General features: G+C 41.2%; 1 protein-coding gene across 7 annotated transcripts in view; it reads left to right on the forward strand.

Annotated features, from left to right (window-relative positions):
• Positions 1 to 22,724, forward strand: part of TMEM245 (transmembrane protein 245) — a 128,107-nt gene that overhangs the window by 13,114 nt on the left and 92,269 nt on the right. For 6 of the 7 annotated variants that reach the window (XR_006279154.1, XM_038389289.2, XM_038389286.2 and 3 more), the window contains exons 2-5: positions 120 to 237; positions 1,517 to 1,618; positions 6,642 to 6,752; positions 11,577 to 11,792. Coding sequence is in view for 6 of the 7 variants with exons in the window: in XM_038389289.2 (XP_038245217.1) it covers positions 120 to 237; positions 1,517 to 1,618; positions 6,642 to 6,752; positions 11,577 to 11,792 (547 nt within the window). In the remaining variant the exon portion in view is untranslated. The remainder of the gene's footprint in view (positions 1 to 119; positions 238 to 1,516; positions 1,619 to 6,641; positions 6,753 to 11,576; positions 11,793 to 22,724) is intronic. The other variant, XM_038389287.2, reaches the window with a different exon arrangement.

Genomic DNA, 22,724 nt, shown 5'->3' on the forward strand with positions numbered 1-22,724 from the left:
GAAGGTGCAGGAGTTCATATAAAAAAAAAAAAAACCTAACAGTTGACTAATATGTATCTGTATATACTGATGTATGTGTAGTACATATGTATGCCCATAAGTATCTTCTTCTTTTAAAGATATGGACGTTGGTTGTCGGTTATCTGTTGACCATTTCATTCAAGTGGAATGCAAGCACTGAGCGTTACTTAAGAGCAATCTCCATTCCTGTCTGGATAATACTGCTCTTCCACTTAGGTGGGTAACACATCATTGTGTTTATGTATAAAATGTAGTTCGGAAGCCTAACAAAGAACAACCTGCTAAATTCTCAACTGTGATCCAGCTCATTTGCCCTCCTCAGGTGGTGGAAAGGATCCGGATTCTTACTGCAAATAGCCAGCAGAGAATTTCTCTTGGTGCAGGAGAACTCGTCGCTGGTGTAAAGTTTGCTGGAGGTAGCTTTTGTCCTGCCATCCATCTGGAGTAGTGAACGGGGAGGGGACATGGAGGAATTCTGTAGCACTGCCTGCCTTTTTTTTTTTTTTTTTTTTTCCTCACTGGTTTAAGTTAGAGTGGCTGCTCTAATGCTGGCTGGGGATAGGTGCCGATTGGCCCTCTGAATCAAGAATCAGAAACCAGCTCCTTGACACCACTTTTTTTCCTCAGAGCTTGGCCACAGGAGAGAATCTGGCCCCTTATCTGTAACTTTTTTAATAGAGAATCTCAGTAACAAAGATTAAAGATCTAAAAGACAAATGGCAGAATTAAGGTGAAAATAAACTCTTCCTCCTACAGCCAGTCTGAGCATATTGATAATATCAAAGATGTTTGTTTAATTTTTTTTACTAAGATTGTGTTCTATTTCTGTTTTTCTAATAGCATAACTGTACGGTAGTTAATTAGTACATTAATAATAAGCTAATATCCTTAAAAGAGCTCATACCTCACTCCTTCATGTTTTACTAAGGCAGCATCTCTTGTGAACTGTTGCACAAATTTGCTCATATGTACACTATTTTAAGATCTCATGTAGTGGCTTTGTGAGTTAGTTTTCAGCCAAACAAATCTTGGTCTTCAAATCCTGAAGCGTTAGACCCCTCCTTCCCCCTCCCAAAAAAAAGAGCAAGCAAGAAAACTCCTTGGTCTCATTCTATATAGAAGTTCTACTAAAAGGAAGTTTCTTTCTTTAGTTATTCTGAAATGTAAGTTATTTTAAAAAATAATTTTAAAATTATATATCCAATATAATGTAATACTAATTTAATAAAAATTAGCTAATAGGTATTAGACTGAGTATTGAGAAATGTAAATGTCCGATAAGAATGAAAAGAAATGTATAAAATGTCTAAATATTTTTTAGATGTAGAAACATTTCTCACACTTTTGTGATATTAGACACTGACATCTATCTATAATTGCTAGGTTCCAGTTGTGGCTGCTTTCTTCAGTATGGCTGCGTTACACTAACATTTTTTTTGAATGTGAGGTTCATTTAATTCTGAAAAACTTAGCTGAAAAATCTTATTATTTGCAGCATCTGTCGCTGGCTCCTGGAGGATTCCAGTATTTGTGGTTATAGTTTTTCTGATGACTGTGGGCATGTTGCATGAGCAACGGAGCGGAAAGGAGTCTTCTGGTAAGATATAAGTCATTTTTCTTCCGCTGTCAACCAAGGTAAACTTACGGAAAATAGAGGACTTGAAATCTTAAAACTGCTTTGGTTACTCATGAGTTTATATTAATATCATATGGCTTGTGTGTGTACTCTCTATTATAGAGAAAGTAGGAGTTCTTGCTAATTAAAAATATAATGGATTATGCTTCCTAAAACCAAAGTCTGATTGGTTCTATCTAAGAAAATATTTTGCAGTATACTAATGTTAGGTTTCTGTAGTGACTCTATAGTTAAAGCAGAATCCAGATTGTTATTCTAAACTGCAATTTCTATTCCATATCTAACTTCTCATTAATATGACTGGTATGCTTGCAGACTGGGTAGCTTATACAAAGACATGAGGAGAATACTTTCTCGGAACTGGTGCAATACAGGATTAAAGATGTTTGTTTTTTCCTAATTCAAATACTCCAATTCAATGTTTTCGCAGCACAAATGTTTGTTTTTGGATAGCCAGTCATGGGACAAAGGCATTTGTCAGTGGATAGATTTAAATCTGAGGAGACTTTCTAGGGAAATATTATTTAGCAATCTTAGACCTGGTCTACACTATGGGGGGGGGATTGATCTAAGTACTTAGATCTACTTACTGCGTTGTTTTCTCTGAGGTGGGTCGACTGCTGATGCTCCCCCGTTGACTCTGCCTACGCTTCTTGCTCCAGTGGAGTACCAGAGTCGATGGAAGAGTGCTCGGCGGTCGATTTATTGCGTCTTCACTAGACGCGATAAATCGACACCTCCCCCGCCCCCCCGCCCGCTGGATCGATTGCTCTGGAGGTAAGTGTAGACATGCCCTTATTCTTATACTGAGGCCAGAGAGAGTAGGATGGGATCAGGCTGAACAAACCAGTTTCGTTACACTGGGTGGTGTCATACATGTTAGTCCCTGTGCTCTGAGACCAGAGGACTAAAAATCTTCCAGGATCAAAGATAAAGGTATGGCACTGAAGACGAGAACTTAAGCTTGCAGAGGAAATGTGGAAAGGAGAGAGGAATTCCCTGAGCTGTGATGGGAAAGAGAACCTGGGGGAAAGAAAAAGAATCTTGAGAAATAAAGAAAACACTTCCCTGTTTCACTCATTTTAATGCATCCTAACCCCCATGGAGGGGATCCCAGAAAACGAATCCTTGCCCTCCAATTGGTTGTCCCTGGGTAGTATGCATTAGTCTCGGGGAGTAAAGGACTTGTTTTGCACTCCCATCATGTCCTGTTGCTCGGCAGCAGGGTGCCCTAGGGCAGGGGTTCTCAACTTTTTCTTTCTGAGGCCTCCCCCAACGTGCTGTAAGAACTCCATGCCCCACCTGTGGCACAACAACTGGTTTTCTGCATATAAAAGCCAGGGCCTGTGTTAAGGGGGAAGCAAGCAGGGCAATTGGCTGGGGCCCCGTGAAGCTAAACTGCTCAGGCTTTGGCTTCAACCCTGAGTGGTGGGGCTCAAGGCCTCGGACTTCAGTTCCATGTGGTGGGGCTTCAGCTTTCTGACCTGGGCCCCAGTGAGTCTAATGCCAGGCCTGCTTGGCGGACTCCCTGAAAAAATCACAGTAGGCCATTCAAAGTTAAAATAATTTTAAGAGCCTAAGAAAATTCTAAACTTTTGTTAAATTGAAGTTAAGGTTGAGCTACATATTGGTAAATTAAGATAAAAACATTTAAATACTTGTGTAGTTACTCTGGGGTATGGAAAAAGCATTGGCAACTCAGGAAATTCATAGTTAAGATTAAATTTAAAAGAAATTACTAGTTGTACCAAAATAGTTCACTGGAATACACTGTTAAAGTATGTCAATAACTTTAACTGCACCTGTAATGATGCTGGAAGTGGGGAGACTGAGGGGGTTCTCTATTGAGGGTTTGAATCTAAGCCGACCAGTTTGCTGTGAAGTTATGGGCCATCTGGATGAAGCTAAGCACATCGTAAGTCCCTGTGTGGCTTTAAGTAGTAGCATGCCAAGCTGTACTCCAGAACGTCTTGTATTGTAGCAGTGCACACACGCAGGATGTAGATTGCACACACTGTAGATTCACACTCTGTGTTAGAATCATGGAATATTAGGGTTGGAAGAGAACTCAGGAGGTGGTCTTGTCCAGTCCTGTTCTCAAAGCAGGACCAACACCAACCAAATCATCCCAGCCAGGGCCTTAAAAACCTCTAACAATGGAGATTTCACCATCTCTCTAGGTAACCCCAATTCCAGTGCTTCACCACCCTCCTAGTGTAATAAGTTTTGCTGTGCAATAACTTAGAGACCATTTTACCAATCCTTAAGTTTCTCATTAGTAACCACAAATGCTTAGAATTCTTCCACTCAACATTTTTCATTAAGATCCAAGTGTAGATGTCGGTTGAGATTAAACTGGTTTCTCCTACTGTGAATTCCACTGGATGGAAGTCATCCCTCATGTAACCAGTTTACCAAAATAGTTCCTCGTTTCTAGAAATGGAGAGCTCCTCATGTTGGCTGCAATGATTAATCATTGAAGATACAGTACATGGTCCAATTTACATTGGACCATGTACTGTATTTTGGTCAGTACTCAAGCAGTCCTAAAAACACTTAGAGTATGGATTTATTGCACCCTCTGACACAGTTTTCCCTGGAACTGGTGGTCTTGGTCACTAAACTTTATTACCAACCATAGAGGTTTCAGGTTAATCAGATTGCCTGCCACTTGGAACAGTTTTGGTAAGCTGGATTTCACAGATGTTATGGCTGACAAGAAGAGAGATCACTTCCTAGGTAGTCCTGGGGGAATACTGTGCCAAAAAATTAAGTTCTACACACAATATTGTAAAATTCTGCATATTTTATTTGTTAAAATAATGCAATATAATCAAAACAGTTTGTTATTTTGGTAATTTTATTTCAGAATACCTGTCAGCAAGTATGTCTGTAACAACAGACAACAAAAAATTCATGAAATGTTTTTTTAGCAAATGATTCCTTACTAGGAACTTTGAGTAAATTCATTTAAACTAGTGTACAGAAACGTATTTCCTGTACCCCTCAGAAGCAGCACAAAGGCTGCGAGGTGGGGGCGGGGGGGATCAGGGGTAATGGAGGAGCTGAAGGAGAGGGAAGTAATTGCTGGGAAGGAAGCTGGGAGTGAACCTGGAGGGTTGTTAGATGTGGGTGGGAGAAGTATGGTATAGGTTTTTTATGGGGAGGGGGATGGAGGGATTGCTGGAGTACCTCCCCCCATGCAGACTCTAGCTGAACCTCTGTCCATGTGTCCCTCTATCCCTGTCCACATTTGGCTCTGCATCCTCACTCAGAAGGCCCTGCATCCCCGCTTCCATTCAGCCTCTGCCCCAGTCTGTTCCCCCACATTAGCCCTTCTGAACCTCAGTCTGTGACCTCCCCAGCAGCCCTATGTGCCCCATGCTGTCTGTCCTCTTCCCCCTCCCGCCCTCCCCCCCTCCGAATATTCCCTGCCTCCTTATCTGGACACATGGGCAGGGTGCTGTTAGGAATGCAGTGTCTTCTGCTCCCTCTCCCCTCCCTGTGGCTGACAGCTCCCGAGTGGGAGCAGCTTCCCTCTGTTCTGGTGCCACAGCAGCCCCTAGTGGGCGAAAGGTGTAATTGCAGCACCTTACAAGCAGAATGCATTTTATGTGGTGGGGAAAAAAAAATTCTCCAGGGGACATGAATTTTTCACTGGCACAGAATTTCTCCAGGAGTATCCTAGACCACAGCCATGGGATAAAATGCATACCTTTTCTTGAGACGCTAAATTTTGAAAAGTGCTCAGTGATAGATGTGTGATGGGTTGGACTCCTTAACGTGCCACCTGATCTGGAAAATGACTGAGCCCATTTGTTCTGCCAACCCGGGGCACCCTTTTTACCTGTCTTGCTGAGCCAGGCTATCAAGCCTCGTCCAGCGCGCGCGCACACACACACACACACACACACAAACACACACACAGGCAGGGCCACACCCAACTGCAGAACGACACAGATACTGAGATCATCTTTGGGAAGCCTCAGCTTAAGGGACTTGCCCCAGCACCCAGGTGTTCACCTCCTTTGCAGTGCAGACCCAAAGGTATATTATGAAATCGGCCTTCTCCCTCAATGTGGAGGAAGGTATGCACAGCCTCTTATTCCCCCCCCATTATGAATTGCACCAATGGGGTTATAGTATAAACAAGAAATAAGTTTAACTACAAAAAGTTAATTTTAACTGGTTAAAGAGATAGCAAACAGAATAAAGCAGTTTACTAAGCAAATAAAACAAAACATGCATACTAAGCTTGTTTCACTAAATAAATTGGTTACAAATAGTAATTTCTCACCCTAAATATTGTCACAGGTAGATTACAGAAAGTCTTGAAAGGCAGCTTCACTGGTCTCCAGCTTGAGACCCCAGATATTATTACTCACAAGCTAGATGCCCTTCCAGCTTGGGCTCAACCCTTCTCCCTGCCCCCGCCCCAGTTCAGTTCTTGTTTCCAGGTGTTTTTCAATGTCTTTGGGTGGGGAGGCAGTGAAGAACCACAATGCTATCACTCCCCTGCCTTATCTAGCTCTTGTGTGTAGCAGGAACCTTTTGTCTCCCAGTGGAAGAACACTGGCATTCCAAGGGGTGAGTCTGCTACCAGGTGATTCAGACCCATGTCTCTGCAGGGCTGTGACAGATGCATAGTTAATATTCCTAACTTCAATTTGTATGCCTGTTTCATTTCTGTATCTGGATAATCTCATTCAGTTTCCAATGATATCTTATATTAGCATAAAGTACATCTCAGTTATGTCATCTTCATATTAGAAGCATATTTTCATAAAGCATATGGAATGAAATGTCACAAGATGATCATACTGAGTCTACATAATATATGTAACTATTAAAGTGAATATTTATCCATTTCAATTTCACTAAAGTACAATTTTAATGGATGTTGAGCAACAGAAATAAAAATAGTATTGTGATAAGAATCAACCTCTTCCCAACTCTTTATTTATTTGTGTATTTATTTTTATAGGGACAGAACTTCCTGGTCAAATGATTTCCATTGCTGCTTCTACAATTGCCATGGCAATATCCGTCACAGGATATGAGTCAAGTAATGAGCAACATTCACCACAATCCTCAGGTGACTGAACACTTTGTAAGAAAATATTTGAATTTGTTCTAAAAGCATGAACCAAGAGGAAACTAGAAACAAATTTTAAAACTTTCTCTGACCCACAAATTGCCACACTTATCCCTGTAGAGTTGGTGTTCCTGGTTTAAAAGTTGTTCAAAAGGCAGCAGTATTAACATGTAAATGACTATTTTAAATACAATTTTTATGACCTAGTCATTTAAACTGTTACTTGCAGAGGCAGAAGTGGTTTCTGGGAGAAGTTTTCTTTCATAATTGGTGTTCTGTGAAATGAGCTTTTTCTTAGTGGATTTCCTGCTGTACTTATTTCTTTCCCTTGTTATCTTCATGGTAGCAAGAAAAAGTTAGGCTTCATGACTGAGTGGAGGCAGCCTTGAACAAGCTTTATAATGCCAGACTTTGTGGGTGGTACTGTGGAGGCAAAAGACTTCCTTTTGCACTCCTGCTCAACAATGGCATAAGACTAACCCATTTTTTCTTGCAGTTAGTTTAATTCAGCATGTAGTTTCAAAGACAGTGTGTCTGGCTTCTGTTGCAAGTAATCTGTAAGCAGCAATTTGAGAAGATGAAGGTTCAATAAGGATATTTGGGGGTGGAAAGCCTCTTGGGTTAGGGGCAAAAGATCACTATAAAAACAAAATAGGCCTTTGATGGAATGTTTTGCTGACAAAATAATAGTCCTCCAGACCTCTCTGGAAACTAAAATGTTCCATCAGCATCTGAGGATGAACTGTCAAAACAGGCCCAGCGACCTGACAGGACTGGAGTGCCCTAATCTCAAACTTGAATTTGAACATCATAAATAAAAAAAATAAAATTCAAGCTACTGCAAAAAAAAGTGAGTTTAAAAGACATGATCTTGGTTTCAAAACACAAATAGTGCTCCATATGATAGGACATAGAGATCAGTGTAAGGTTATTTCAAGCACACAGCATTAATAACATTTCTTCTAGCTAAAGATTGGATTCATTGAAGTTAAAAAGCTACTTCCACCTCCAGGTAGTAACTGATATGCAGCAGTCTAACTACATCTTACTCGGAGAGATGGATACACATTTACGAATTTAAGTGTTCCAGTACAAATAGTACTCAAACAAGATTTAGGTTTGAAACGTTTAGCAACACGCTCATTTTTAAAATAAAAAAGGCAGTCTTTCTGCTTTCATGGTATTTCATGCTGTTCCAAGTGAAACTAGCCTCTTCACTCAGACTAGCATGCTAAAATTTCAAAGATAAGCACTTCACATAATACATTGGAAAAAATGTCCAAAGAGATCTCTTGAAATTTCAGGTTGGAGCAATATGGCTATAGCTGTCTTCTTTTCTTTTCTTTTTGCAGCTGTTTCCCTTGAGTGTGGGGTGTAGTGTCTTTTGCTTTGCTCACCCCTTTGTGGCACTCCCCTCTTCCCACTGCCCCCCCCCCCCCAAAAAACAAAAAAACAAAAAATGTATGAAGCCTGGAAGTATGAGAGAAGTGATTTAGCTAGATTTTGGATAGTCTGCTGGTCATGTGACAAGCAGTTGCCAATAAATGCAATACATTCCCACACTCCGATCTGATATTTCTTCTTGGAAGCTGGATTAGAAATAAGTTTTCTTTAAGGCAGATTATTTTTATTCTTAAAGCTTTAGCTATGCCTCTTACTGGAGGTTCTATATCTGTGAATAATATACATGCACATGGTGCAGGTATACATTCTATAAGTGTACTTTGCGTAACTTTCTTGGGAATATAACCCCATTTTTCAGTGTAGATTTTGTAGTCAACTTTTATTTACAGTCAGAAAGGAAAGAAAAAGGGACTTCCTTTCTTCTTTTGATGGAAGCAATTCACCAGACTGATCTAGCAGTCTCCTTTGGGAACATTGTTCATTATTGATCAACTGAGTGTCTTCAAATTTCTACTTGGTTTTGATCAGCCATGTTCATGGTTAATGAGGCTCAGAATTCTGGAACTGCAAATCTTAAACACTTTTTTTATTTTTTTTAAACTTTTTGTTGCTCCGCAGTGACTTGGTGTTTTCATCCTACTTTGGAACTCTGTTTTTAATGAGAAGTTTAAGATTCTATAGAAGTTTTCAGTCATTCTTCAAGCTTAACCACCAGGTATACATCAGTTTTCAGAATGAAGACTCCTGTGTGCCTACTCTGCAAACAAATCTCTGGTGCTAAGTGGTGGTTGTTAGTTGCAGAAAAAATGATGATTTCTGGAATTTGATACTATTGCTCTTCATTAGCTGGTCAAAGAACAATGATTCAAGCTTTCTACTAGTGTTTGGACTTACCCACAGTGTTAATTTTCAAAAATTGTTACAACTCTGTAAGGCACTTTGGTTAGACAGACCTTTATTTGTGCTTCCCTTGTTTTGTGCTTGAATGTTGGGGACATTCTATTCCATCAATGATAGTACTGGGTCCTTCCTGACGGTGTGAAGTGTTTCTTAAATTTCTGGTAAGTGATAACTGCCAATTAGAGAAAGCAAACGCTGCCATATTTTTGGGGGCAAAAATGGATAGGCTAATTAGCCATGTGGCAGGACTTATGGGAGCTATCATCTCAAGTATCTTAGCTTTGTTTTCCCATTTGCTTTAGCACTTTCTTCCTACTGACATATGTTTTTGTCCACTACTATAATGTTGCTTAGATTTACCATATTGTGTTTGGGAATGAAAGTATGAGGAAAGGCGTTGTGTACATGCAGTAATCTATAAAAGAACATAGTTCCTAGAACTTTTTTGGACACGAAACTCCTGATGGTGATAAATATGACTTAAAGGAATGTCCAGCAGAGGAGTTACATTCTGTGCCTAAGTGAGACATTATGTAACAAAGTCAGAAACTGTCTTTTACAATTCAGCATGGTACAGCTTTTCAGATGAACTAGGGCCTGGTCTTCCTGCATGATCATAAGTGTTTATAAGGTAATGTCAATCCCCAGTTAGTGATATTATGTGCAAAATCAGGTTTGAAGATAACCAAGAACCCTGCTGGTATTTTTTTTCATCAATAAAACAAGGCACCTCATGTTAATAAAACTTAATAAAATAGATTCCCAACACCTCTGAGGCCAGGTTCTGTTGAACACTGAGTTGGGGGTTGAAGATAGAACCGTGTAATGGGTAGACTAGTGTAGGATGCAGTTTTGTTGCCTGGCTCTTATGCAGATGTCTACAACCAGAAGAGCCACCTGCAAATTTCACTGACAGTAGGATCTGTCTATATAAAGTAGGGCTGCAGATTTGTCACAGCATTTTTATCAAAAATCATGGAACATTTATGCTAACCTTAGTAAAAGCCACAGATTTTGTGTCTGTGGTGGGGTGGTTTTTTTGTTTTTTTTTTTTTTTTTTTTTTTTTTTTTTTTTTTTTAAATTAAAAAAAAAATGTTGATACAATTGAGGAGGAGGGCTACTGGAGAACAAGCCCACCCCATGCTCCTCCTGAGGCTCAGCCCAGCTCCCTACTCTGGCCGTTGCGACCTGGTGCAGGGAGTTGCAGTGCCATTCTGGTTTGGCCCAGCCACCCTTTCGCTGATAGCATTGGGACCCCCCCGCACCAGGTCACAAGAGCCAGAGTTTGGAGCTGGGCCCAGCCTTGGGGGACAGAAACTGCTACTGTGGAGTGAGTTTAATAAAACTATAGACACACAGACAAATCACAGACAAATGGGAAAATCACGGTATCCATGACATTTTTCCAACCATGACAAACCTGCAGTCCTGATTCCAGAATCGTCTCTCTGAAGATTAGAATGTCTGTTGTGCCATTGTGAAGTGATGGATATTGTTATAATCATGGTTCAGAGCTGCTTTTTGGGGTTTTTTTTGTTTTGTTTTTTTTGTTTTTTTTTTTTTTTAGTTCAGAATATTACCAGGTTCAATCAACATTGAGATTCACGGTCTGTTACCACCTGATTTTTAAGTTCTCAGCCATTTTGGGCTGTTTTACATACTTGAGTTTACAGATCACACGTGTGTTAAAGCTACTAGTGTATCTCTAAAAATCAAAGAACAAAAATGAGCCACACAAATGCATTTGTAGACTATTAGTACATTGCTTTACAGTAAGTCTCTTAGGGGTGGAGTAATGGAATGCATTCTAATTTTCTGTAAACTGGGATTTTGATTAGAATGAAATATTATACACTGGTTAAGTAGTCAGCACTTCTTAAATTTTAATGTTTCATGTGTTCATCTTTTAGCTTGTAAGCTAGTGAAGATGAAGCTTAATTAAACATTTAGCGTCAACTAATATGTCATTGTATGACTAAGATATCTACTAATTTTTAAAGTTGTTTGCTTTCTTTTTGGTATTGTTTCCAAGGATATTAAAGTATGACATGCAAAGTAATATAAATGAGATCAGTGCATGAATATTGTATAATTGTAGTATGATCATATCTGAAAAGAACACCACATGTTACACTTAAATGATTTGTAAGATGGAAGTATTCACTTCAAAGTATACTGTTTGCGCTTTGAAGTTAGGACTTTGGTTTAAAAATAGCCTGGAGCATGCGTTTGGATTTTATTGAACTCATAGACAAAATACATTATTCATCTTTGCCATAAGGATAATACAGTAAATTCTTCTCATTTTGTAGCTGACAATATAGTATACATCTTAGATTTTTTTTCCCTCTGGAAAACATAACACATTCTCTATTTTTGTTGGGTTACTTGGTGAAGTAGGATTGCATTGCTATGCATTTAGCTGTTAAGACCTTAGGGTAAATGTTGGTGAGCTACTAGGTAACCTCCTTCAGTTCAGCAATAGAAATTAATGTGATAACGTATACTTCTTTTTCTAGAAACAGCAGAAAGTGGGCAACTCTCTCAAGACTCATCCTCTTCGTTTTCCTCCTCTTCGTCCTCTTCCGGTGGCAGACACAAGCCTGAGATTGGCTCTTTTCTTAGAAAGAAGAAAACCAGTGATATCTACTTCGTTACACTTGTATGGGCCATTGTCGTAGTTCAAATCTGGCTGAACCTCTGGATTGTGCAGTTATTGCCAGTGCCTGTTGCAGGTCATTGTCTAGTTCTTAATAATGCCAGTGAAAATATGATTTACAACACTGTTGGATTTTTAGAAATTCTTACTTATCTTGCACTCAAATATGGATGCTTCATTTGCCTATCTTCAGCCTATTATGAAAATACTATGTGTGGTTGTAGCACAGATTCACTTAATTTATAATTATAAGCAGCTACAGAATGTCTACTGTAGTACGAAAAGAGAGAACATGCTTCTCTGCTGCCTTAGTCTCTTAATCAGACAATTCAATTAAGAATTCAGTCAGTTGGCAAAGTATGAGCAAAGAGGTGCCTGTTCCAACTCTTTCTAAAAATGGTAGGTTTGTGTTTCAGTATATTTTGTGGACAGCCACTTTCAGAAATGTGGCCTACTACCAAGAATGCTCTTCCTCCAGCACCCAAATGTTTCACGCTTGATACATACATTGGAGAAGAAAAGTGGTTTATAGTTTCCTGTCTTAAAAATAGCAAAAATCATATATCTTCCAGAGCGTTAAGAAACTCCACAGTGAATAGTTATGGAATAACTTGCCCATGAGGGAATTTTTTTCCTAACGCTTGTAAGTTACGGTGAGCTTTTGAAGTATGAACGTTATTCCTTTTAGAAATGGATAGATCATGGCCAGTGTAACTGTAGATGTTCTTATATTTTTGACCCGATGCCATTTAACATTTTTAACAATGACATGGATGAAAACAAAGTAAAGATCAGGGGAATGATAAGTAATGAAGCCGACAAGTCACTGATCCAGAGTATCAGTTTTGTTTTATAACGTTCGTATTTCCAATCAATATAAAGTTATTCTGTTTATTTTTTAAAAAACCCTTCCTTTGACTGCCCAGTGGTTCTAGTTTAGCCTATAAAACTTAATGATTCACAGTTCTAGATTTGGCTCAGTTTATAATTGCGTGGCCCCTTTATGACTTTATCAATAAAACTAATTGATAAGGCAGAAGGGACCATTGTGAAAGGAAAAAATGTTCTTGCATTATAGGAAAAGATATTTGTATAGAAAGGGCTTGATTTTCCCAGAGTAGAGAGGGCTGTGACTAAATGCTACTCCATGTTTCAGAAATGTCTTGGTACTGTTAACACTTCCCATTCAGTTCACTTACACTTCAGAAGAATGATGTTATCTTAGAATTACTTTGTTCAGGGTGGTGGAAATTTTTTTAATAAAACATAGAAGGGAAAGAATTTGTTTAAAATTTAAACAGAAGACCAGTTGTGAAACATCTGAAACTTTTCTTAAGCGCAGCATGTGTGTGAAAATAGGCTGTCTCTTCTATTAATTTGTTCCCTTGTTCTTCTGTTTTTTTTCCCCTTTTTATTCTACCCTTTTGCAGCTCATGTTCACTTCCTTTATACTATTTTAACTTTCTTGCTATGCCTTGTGGATAGCTATTTTTCCTCTTTCCCTAATTAGGATTCTTCTGCTTTCACAAGATTCAATTCTCTTTTCTGTATTAACAAGATATGACTACTATATCACAAATATGCCTGGAGCCTTCTGATATGCTTTTGTCAGTTGTTTTAGGAACTAATCTTTGGGGGTTTTTTGGTTTTGTTTTGTAAAATTTAGCGTTTTGGAATGTATGGAACATATTCTTTATTTTTGGACGTTTGTTGGTACTTCAGTCTTAGAAGATACTTAATTGTTAATGCAGTACACAAATTTGTCACATGGTGGAGCCAATAGTAAGTAAAAGCAAAGCTTGGAAAAGTTGTAAAATAAATTACTCTATTTGTGAGCAAGAGCATAAGCTTACAGAAATGGTTTACAGATAAGTCTTTTGTTGAACTTTATAAACTCCCTATAGACATTAAAATTTGACCTTTCGGGCAATGACATTTTGTGTATCTAGATATTTCCAAAAGAAGGCATGTTGTGAATGTTGAGGGTTTATTTTTTGTAGTGTTTGTCAATAGATACTGCATCTAATTTGGGGGAGTTTTTGAATGAACATTATAAGAGTTTTATTAAATATTAATGTGATTTATTAGACTATTACATTTCAATACTGTTGCAGTGAATAAGTTTTTAATGTTGTTGCATAGGGGGCTGTGTTGCTACCTATTTCCTTTTAGGATACTGATTTCAACACAACCAGGATTTTTGGTTTGGTGCGTTAAGTGAACAAATTTGAACAAATCTTAGCATTCACTTTTAATTGATCCATTTTATGACATTCAGCATTGCTGCCTTGTGGCAAAATTAATCTACAATAAGAAATAGTCCACAGATGATGGTTCTGTTCACGACTTGATTTTTTTTTAAAAAAAAATTGTACTTTGATTTTTTTTTTTTTAATTAATGGTTCCTGAGTGTCAGTCACAGCAATGGGTTGGGTTTTTAAATGGGGTGTCTTAAATGCAAAAAACTGTTTAATATGGTGTTGAGGTTGCAAAGTGAATTAATCAGGAAATGCAAAAGTTTTAAGGTTCACATATCAATGTTAACTCACAAGGTATAATTTTTAAAAGTACTTTTAATATAAGCACAGACTAAGTACAGATCACTTTATCTACAATGTGAATTAACATTCTGTGGGAACATAAATTTTTGCACTATTTGATTTGCATTATTTTAAATTGCCAAATTAAAATTGTACTTGCATGAATTTTTTTATTCTTCTTTGAGTGATGTCTCTGTGTGCTCCACTGTAGGTGCAGCCTAGGATTGGAGATTATCAGTGCCTGTCAGATCGCAAGTATGCACCTCCCCCATCTTGCGCCATGAGCTGTGTGCGCATGTAGATAGATATATATATATATATAAAGTATAAAAAATATAGCACTGTGGTCCCCAGTTCCTTCTCTACTGCCTTTGGTCTGGGACAGAATCCACAACAGAGCTTGCTTCTCCTTTTACCCAGTTAGGTAGTGCCTTACCTGTTATTTCCTCCCTTTTCATCCTCTCCCTATTTTTTTTTTTAAATCACTTTTATGCCTTCCTACCCTCCCTGTTAGTTTGTAGCTTAGCTTTTTGTTTCCTGCTTCCTGACCAGGAAGTATTTTTCCCTCACCCGTATGCCTTTATCTCCCGTGTTTAAGAGGTGTGTTTCATACTGGCTTGTCTTCCCGGTGATGGATGGTCATCCACAGGACATTTGTTGCCTGAGAGAGGGACGTGTCCTGCAAAAGCGTGCTCACTGCCACAGCCTCACTGCCAGGGTCAGAAAAGGCTGGGACATTCAGTTGCGACTTCTCATGGAGAAATCTCTGCGTCCTGCATCTGACGCTTTCCCTGCACGGCTCTCACTCCGCTAGATTGTCCACCGATCCTCATTCGCCATGCCCTTCTGAAAGAAAATATTTTCTTATCTGCTCTAAAGATAAAGAAACGAGCTCCCTCATCACCCTCTGAGACACTGCCTGCCAGAACATCATTTCTTGCAAGGTCGATTGCTTTGACATCCTTGGAGAGGGGACTGCTCCAGGGCCTGTCCGAGTACCTCATGTACTGGAGCTAAGGAAAGGTCTAAAGACCCTAACTGGGCAGACCTGCAGCCCTCCACACCATGTCTTAGTGCTGGGGACAGAGACTCAAGACCTTCAAGAACAGTACCAACCGTCGTGACCAAACCAACTGTTGTGCCGCCAATGTCCATTTCAGCACCGAGCAAGTCCTGTTCACCAAGCAAGCCTTCCACACCATCTGCTGGCTGCTCAGGAGAATGCACCTCTCCCTCTGCACTAATTACATACCACTACCGACGATGCTCCTTCCTCCTCCCCAAGAGTTCCGATACGCCAAGGATCTATCTATCTCTGGTTTGCCTGAGTCACCGCTGCTCAGGCATGACCTCCCTCCACTTCAGTCTTTCTCTTTCTGGACTCTCGCTGTTCTTCCCTTTCTCCTCTGAGGACGACACCCCATTTTCAGCGACACAAAGGAGGATGAGGAGTACTCTATCCCACCCTCATACTTGAGATAGGCACAAAAGACTTACTCTATGCGTTCTCACTATCCACAAGCAGACCAGGGCCCTGGTATCGACCGTCATGGATGCTACCCCATGTGCTGCACCCTCAACGTTGGCCTTACTGGGATCCTTGGACTATGTACAGAGCACTATTTGGGAAACCTCTGGTGAAGCAAAGTCGAAGGCCTACATTTTTGCCTTCTCTGTTGGTCTCTGGACCACCAGAGGCTGAACCTCTCCCTGTAGCAGCTAAGGAGAAAGTACAGGAGGAGGAAATTCTACCACCACTCCACTTCTTTCCCCTGATAAGGCTATCATGCCTCCATCTCCTGCTGCTGACTGCAAACATTTCCAGTTGTTTTTCAGGCCTTACTTTGGAGGAGGTGAAAGATCAACAACATAAGCTGTTTGGCATCCTGCACACATTTTCCTCCTCCAAAATAGCTATGAGACCCTTCTCGATCGAGCCAAAGTGCTCTGGCAGACTCCAGCGTTCATCCCAGCAACCTGCAATGGGTGGACAAAAGATATGTTTCCACAAAAGACTTGGAATTTTTTTTCCTCAATTCACCCCAAATTCCTTAGTCGTCAAGAAAAAGGACGCCAATACCTCAACCCACCTGTCATGACAGAGACTGGCAGCGATTGAATTTATGCGGCCTCCAATTCTGAATATCCAATTACGAGGCTCTCATGGCTAAGATTGTACCTCAACTATTCTAAATTACAGCAGTTCTGCCAAGATCTTCCTGATAACAAAAAAAAGAACAACTCCAGGTGCTCGTATCCGAAGGACACCTCTTGACCCATACAGCTTTACAAGCCTCTTTGGATTCCACAGATACTGCTGCCTGTTCCATTGTGACTGAGATTGGCATCATGGCTGCACCTCTCTGGCCTTCCTAAGGAGGTACAAACTACCATCGAAGACCTAGCCTTTGAGGGCCCCAAATTATTTGTGGAGCGTACACTCCTTTCAGGACTCACGGTGGGCGGGATTGCAGGGGAAGTTGATATTTCCTTGGGTGTCTCTTCGGCAGTAGAGTGTAAATGCCGAGAGAGCAATGAGTTGCTCGCAATACGCTCCCGATTGGCGCTATGATGCTCGGTGCTGTCAGCAGAAGTCCCCTACCAAGCACAGACATAAGACTCCTCAAGGGGCTACCTCTCACACACCTTCAAACAAACAACAGTTTTGAAGGTGAGCTTGTGACCCTGAGAAGCCTCCCCTTGTACCAGTCACATCAATCATCTCCAGCATCCCACCAGTTTGGCAACCACTTAGCCCCTTTCTTTCCATCATGGGGGGGCAAGTTGCCTTGGACAAGTGGATTCGAGAGATCAAGGAAGGATGTTCCGTCCCTCTTCAGTGATCCTTCTCATGAGCCCATTCTTAAAATGATTGGGGTTATTCACGAGCTCCATTTGTGTCTATTTGTCAGCCATGACGACCTTTCATTACCAGACAGACACTGTCTTCACCCACCTGCTCACGAAACATTTCCTGAAGGACTTGCAAAATCTTTATCCTCATGTATAGGATCCAATCCCAGCTTGGGACACCGGCCTCGTCCTACACTCTACTAGATCTCCATTTTGAACCAATGGCAACATGGTCCTATGTTCATTTATCTATGTAAACAGCATTTCTTGTTGCTATCACCTCTGCTCGACGGGTTGGCAAAATTGGAGCTCTTATGGTATACCCCCTGTACGCAGTTTTTCATAAAGATATGGTTACATGACATCCTCATCCCAAATTGTTACTCAAGGTACCGTCCTCTTTCCATCTAAATGGCTTTCCCTGCTTCTTTCCAAAGCTGCACAGCAATCAAGCGGAGGCAACATATCCTCATCAATCTCACGTATGGGTCCTGAGATGACTCAAGAGTCTGATCCTGAAACCACAGGTCCGCCGGCAGTAGGTACAGACATTTTTTTGTTTTTTTGTTCTCCCTCCCTCCCTTCCTTCCTTCTCTCAATCTCTTTTCAGCTTTGAGGGCAAGGCGCTTCTCCCCGAAGCGGACCACGGCCTGATGGAGGATGTGATGCCATTGGGGCTGGTTGGTGGCTTGCTCCTCCCAGCTTGTGATCAGCACATCAGTTTTCTTGAGATACACTTTGTGTCTCTGTAGTGTTTCCTTTGACCATCACAGGATCTCTGACCATGGGCGAGCTGAGAGTAGAGCACTTGTTTTGGGAGGCGAGAATCTGGCATCCCCACCCAATGTCCAAACCAGCGGAGTTGGTGTATGAGGATCATTGCTTCAATGCTGGTGACATTGGCTTCAGTGAGGATGCTGGCGTTAGTGCAGCGATCTTACCACTTGATGCAAAGGAGGTATCGTTGGTGATACCTCTCCAGACTCTTGAGATGCTGTTGATAAGTCATCCAGATCTAGCATCCACAAAGGAGTGTAGGAATAACAATTGTCTTATAGACCTGGATCTTGGTGTCTTGCTGTAGGTCACGGTTCATGAAAACATGGAGCAATTTCCCAAAGGAAGCACTTGCACACTGGATTCTGTTCTGGAGCTCACTGATGATTTTTGCATGTTGAGAAAGTTAGCTACTGAGGTAGAAGAAGTACTCTATTGTTTCCAAAGTCTGTCCCTCAGTAGTGATTCGTGGTGGGTCATGTGGAAGGCCTGAAGCAGGCTGATGGAAAACTTTAGTCGTCTCAATATTGAGTGAGAGTCCTATGCTTCAGAAAGCTTGTGCAAAAATATCCCGTGTGGACTGAAGGTCATTCTCAGTGTATGCGAGGGTGGCACAGTCATCAGCATACTGAAGGTCAGTAATGGACGCCCTGAGGACTTTAGACTTCAAGCGGAGAAGTCGAAGATTAAAAACCCGCCCATCCATTTTGTATTGAATGTCAACTCCATTGGGGAGGAGGTTTTTAATGAGGACCAAAATGACTGCTAAATTGATGGAGAACAGGGTTGGGGTAATAACGCATTCTTTCTTAATCCCAGTTTTGATGACGAAAGGGTCTGTCTCCAGGCCATTACCACCGTTCTCTGTAGTTATCTGATCACAAAAAAGCCTTAGGATCTTGATAAATTTTGGAGGTCAGCCAAAACTGGCCAGCACCTTCCACAAGGCTTCGAAATTGAATGAGTCGAAGGCCTTTGTCAAATTGATGAAGGCCATGTATGGATCCTGATTTTGCTCCCAAGACTTTTTCCTGGATTTGGTGGGAAACGAAGATCATGTCAGTTGTCTCGCAGGATGGTCTAAAACTGTAGAGATTCTGACAATATTTCCTCAGCAAAGCAAAGTCATCGGTTTAAGAGGATACGGGCAAGAATTTTCCCTACTGTAGATAGCAAGGCAGTGCATCGGTAATTTCCACATTCCGATTTATCATCTTTCTTAAAGATTGCAACAGTGTGGGCATTTCTCCTGTTTTCTGGAATCTTCATTATACTAGATATGAAGAAAGTTTCTGGAGCTTCCTCACCAGTTCTTCACCTCCAGACTTGTAGACTTCGGGTGTTATGACATCTGGCATTGCTTCCTCATTTTTCTTGGTTTGTATAATGGCTTGTGTTACTTTTCCTAAGGCAGTGGGGTCAGCAAGAGATTCTTTCATGTTGTTGAGGTATAGATTCAATAGTGGCATCAGAGACAGTTGACTCACAGCTCAGGAGTGACTCAAAATGCTCCTTCCATCTGACTTTGATGGCTTTGCTGTCCTTAAAATACATCAACTTATCTTGGGATCAGAGTGGCGTGGGAGCATGGATCATAAATAGCCGTTATTGCCTGAAAAAAGATCCTCCTGTCATGTTTTATCAGCATAAAGCTCAATGTCCTTGGTCTTTTTTTACCACCACTTGTTTTTGATGTTCTGGGTTTTCCTTTGGGCTTCGGCCTTGGTTGCTTGTATGACTCTTCCGTCTGCTGGTGTACCGTCTTTTTGCCATATGCGATGAGCTTTTCTTTTCCTGTTGAGCAGGCCCTGAATCTCAGCATCATTCTCACCAAACCAATCTTGGTTTGATCATGGGTGACATAGCTGATGGTCCTCGGCACATATTGAAAGAATGACAGCCTTTAATCTCTTCCAGAAACTTTCATTATTGTCGTCAGCTATAGATATAGTGGAGACCCTGCTGAAGTTTGTCCTGACTCACTATGTGTTGAAGGGACTTGACGTTGAATTTCTTTCTTACTGATTTTGCCTGTTTACAATGCCTTGAAGCGATCTGGAAATTCATGATAGATTTAACAAAGACATGGTCTGTCCAACAGTCATCGGTTTCATGCATGGCCCTTGTGATGCAGACACCCTTCCGATCTTGAGCTCTGACAATAACATGGTCAAGAAGGTGCCAGTGCTTGGACAGAGAGTGTCTTCGGGTGGTCTTATACTTCTCTCTTTTTGTCTAAAGATGGTGCCTGTGATGACCAGGCAATGTTCTATGCATTTGCTCAGGAGGCGGATGCTGTTGGAATTGGCCTTTCCTACTCCTCCTTTTCTGATAGTGCCATTCCAGAGATCTTACTCATACCCGACTCTAGCATTAAAATCTTTGAGGAGAATGATCTTGTTCTCCTTGGGAATATTGCTCAAGATCTGTATAGAATTGTTCCTTGATATACTTGTCAACATGGAGTGTTGGAGCACGTGCACTGATGAAAGCAGCAGGCTGGTTGTTGCTGAGCTTAAGATGAAGAGTCATAAGATGTTCATTGATTCCTACAGGAAGTTCTGTAAGCTGACTGACCTTCTTAATTGCAGAACTGACACCATTAGTGCCCCTGTCCTCTGCAGATTGTTCTTTCCAGAAAAAGGTGTAGCCTTCACTACCTCCTCTCAGTTGACCTTCATCCAGGCACCTTGTCTCGCTCAGGGCAGTGATGTCAGTGTTATATCTCACAAGTTCTCTGGCGACAATAGCAGTTCTTCTTTCCAGTCATACATTATTTTTATCTATCAGCAAACATGACGTAGCAAAAGTCACTGTGGTTTTTATAGTTCCAACTGCAGGCAGAGTGATTCCACTGGATGTGGTAATCCAGCCAGGAGTGGGTGAGACAGCCTAGGTTTAGGACATCTTTTCTAGTCCTCTCCCCATGTGGGTTGATCAGAGGGGATCCTAAAGAGGACTGCTCAGTCGCGATAGCCGCTGCCAAATTACACACGTCTCAGTCCAGGTGCCAGACAACCATCCAGCTACCACCACCTACCTATAGATTCATGGTAAGGGAGTGCCCAATTCACTAATCCTGTCCCCATCGCCTGTCGCCGCAGGGCTTGGAAGGTTGGAAAGATGTTGTTTCCTGAGTTGAAGCTTGCATGTGATTTCTTTTAATGTGGGGAAGCTGGTGCGCCTACAGCAATTGTACGATCATGACAAGGTGGAGGTCTGGGGCCTAGTGGCAGGGAAAGTCCGAGTTGACTAGAGTGCTCCAACTTCAGCCTTCATCTGCTTTCACAACCACTGAGATCCGAAGACCCTCTTCCACCTGATCCACTGTTGAGGACTTGGTGGATTGGACTGTGGTTTGTCTGGGACTTCTCAGACCTGCTCACCTTTGGAGACCCGACCAGGACAATAAAGCCCCCAACAACATAGCTCTGAGGATTATTGGAACGGTCAAGCTCCTTCAGCACAACAAGGTGGCGGTCCCTGAAGAGGCAACGTTGCACACCCTGAATGTCAGACGAGCATTAGCTTTCTACGTGGACAGAACAAAATCTTTCCATAAATCACCATGCTTATTCTTAACAGCCGAAAGATAAAGGTGTGGCCATCTCTAAGCAACGCCTTTCCAAGTTGATCTCGCAGTATATACATCTGTCCTACAAACTACACAATTGACAACCTCCTCCTGAAACATATATTCCATCTGCTCGTTCTTCAACTTGATTGCCTTTCTCGATAGTGCCCCGACTGACATTTGCAAAGTGGCCACATGAACATCAGTGGACGCTTTTAGCTATCACAATGCTGTTACTCAGGATGTCGCAGCAGATACTCTGCTTGGACACGCTGTCCTATCATCTGCAGTAAATGTCAGTCCGAAGCTCCAGCCTTCCAATTAGGGGCCCTGCTTTCTAATCACCTACAATGGAGCCCCCTTAGGGACATCACTCGAAGAAGAGGAAGGTTACTCACCCTGTGCAGTAACTGAGGTTCTTCGAGATGTGTGCTCTGCTACCCGCCCTCCTCCCCTCTGCTTTGGAGCTGAAACAAGCTCTGCAGCAGAGAAGGAACTAGGCGGGTGGTCGGATGCACAGTGGTATACATATCCTGCTCATGGCATGAGATGCAGGAGGTATGCCTGTGCGGTCCGACAGGCACTGCTGGTGAAGGTGTCTGATCTGAGGTGCAGGGGATGCTGCTGCACCTACAGTGGAGCACCCATAAGGGGACACATCTTGAAAAATGTCAGTAAAGATGCACAAGATGAGTAACCTCCTTTTTTTTTCTCCCCCAATCCTCTTATTTTATAAGAGAAACATGGGGTGTTGCAGCTGATACTTGATGTAATTGACAGGTTTCAGAGTAGCAGCCGTGTTAGTCTGTATTCGCAAAAAAAAGAGTACTTGTGGCACCTTAGAGACTAACAAATTTATTAGAGCATAAGCTTTTGTGAGCTACAGCTCACTTCATCCAAATGCATCCGATGAAGTGAGCTGTAGCTCACGAAAGCTTATGCTCTAATAAATTTGTTAGTCTCTAAGGTGCCACAAGTACTCCTTTTCTTTTTGATGTAATTGAGTAAGAGGAATATTGAAGATTTTGAAGTTATAAACTCGTTTTGGAGTTGTAGAACTGTATGTCTGAGGTTTTTCCCCTGCCACTCTATTAGTTTTAAAATTTATTTTGTAAAAGAAAAACACGGCGCTAGCACTATGGAGTTACAGAACTCTGTAGTACAAGTCATAATTAAGTAAAATCCTAACCAGAATTTTTTATTGCACATTAACTGAAGTGATCATTTTTTTGCTGAACTGTAACTTTATATTTTTTTTCTAATT

This window comes from Dermochelys coriacea, chromosome 2 (assembly GCF_009764565.3).
Source record: "Dermochelys coriacea isolate rDerCor1 chromosome 2, rDerCor1.pri.v4, whole genome shotgun sequence".
Taxonomy (NCBI): domain Eukaryota; kingdom Metazoa; phylum Chordata; order Testudines; family Dermochelyidae; genus Dermochelys; species Dermochelys coriacea.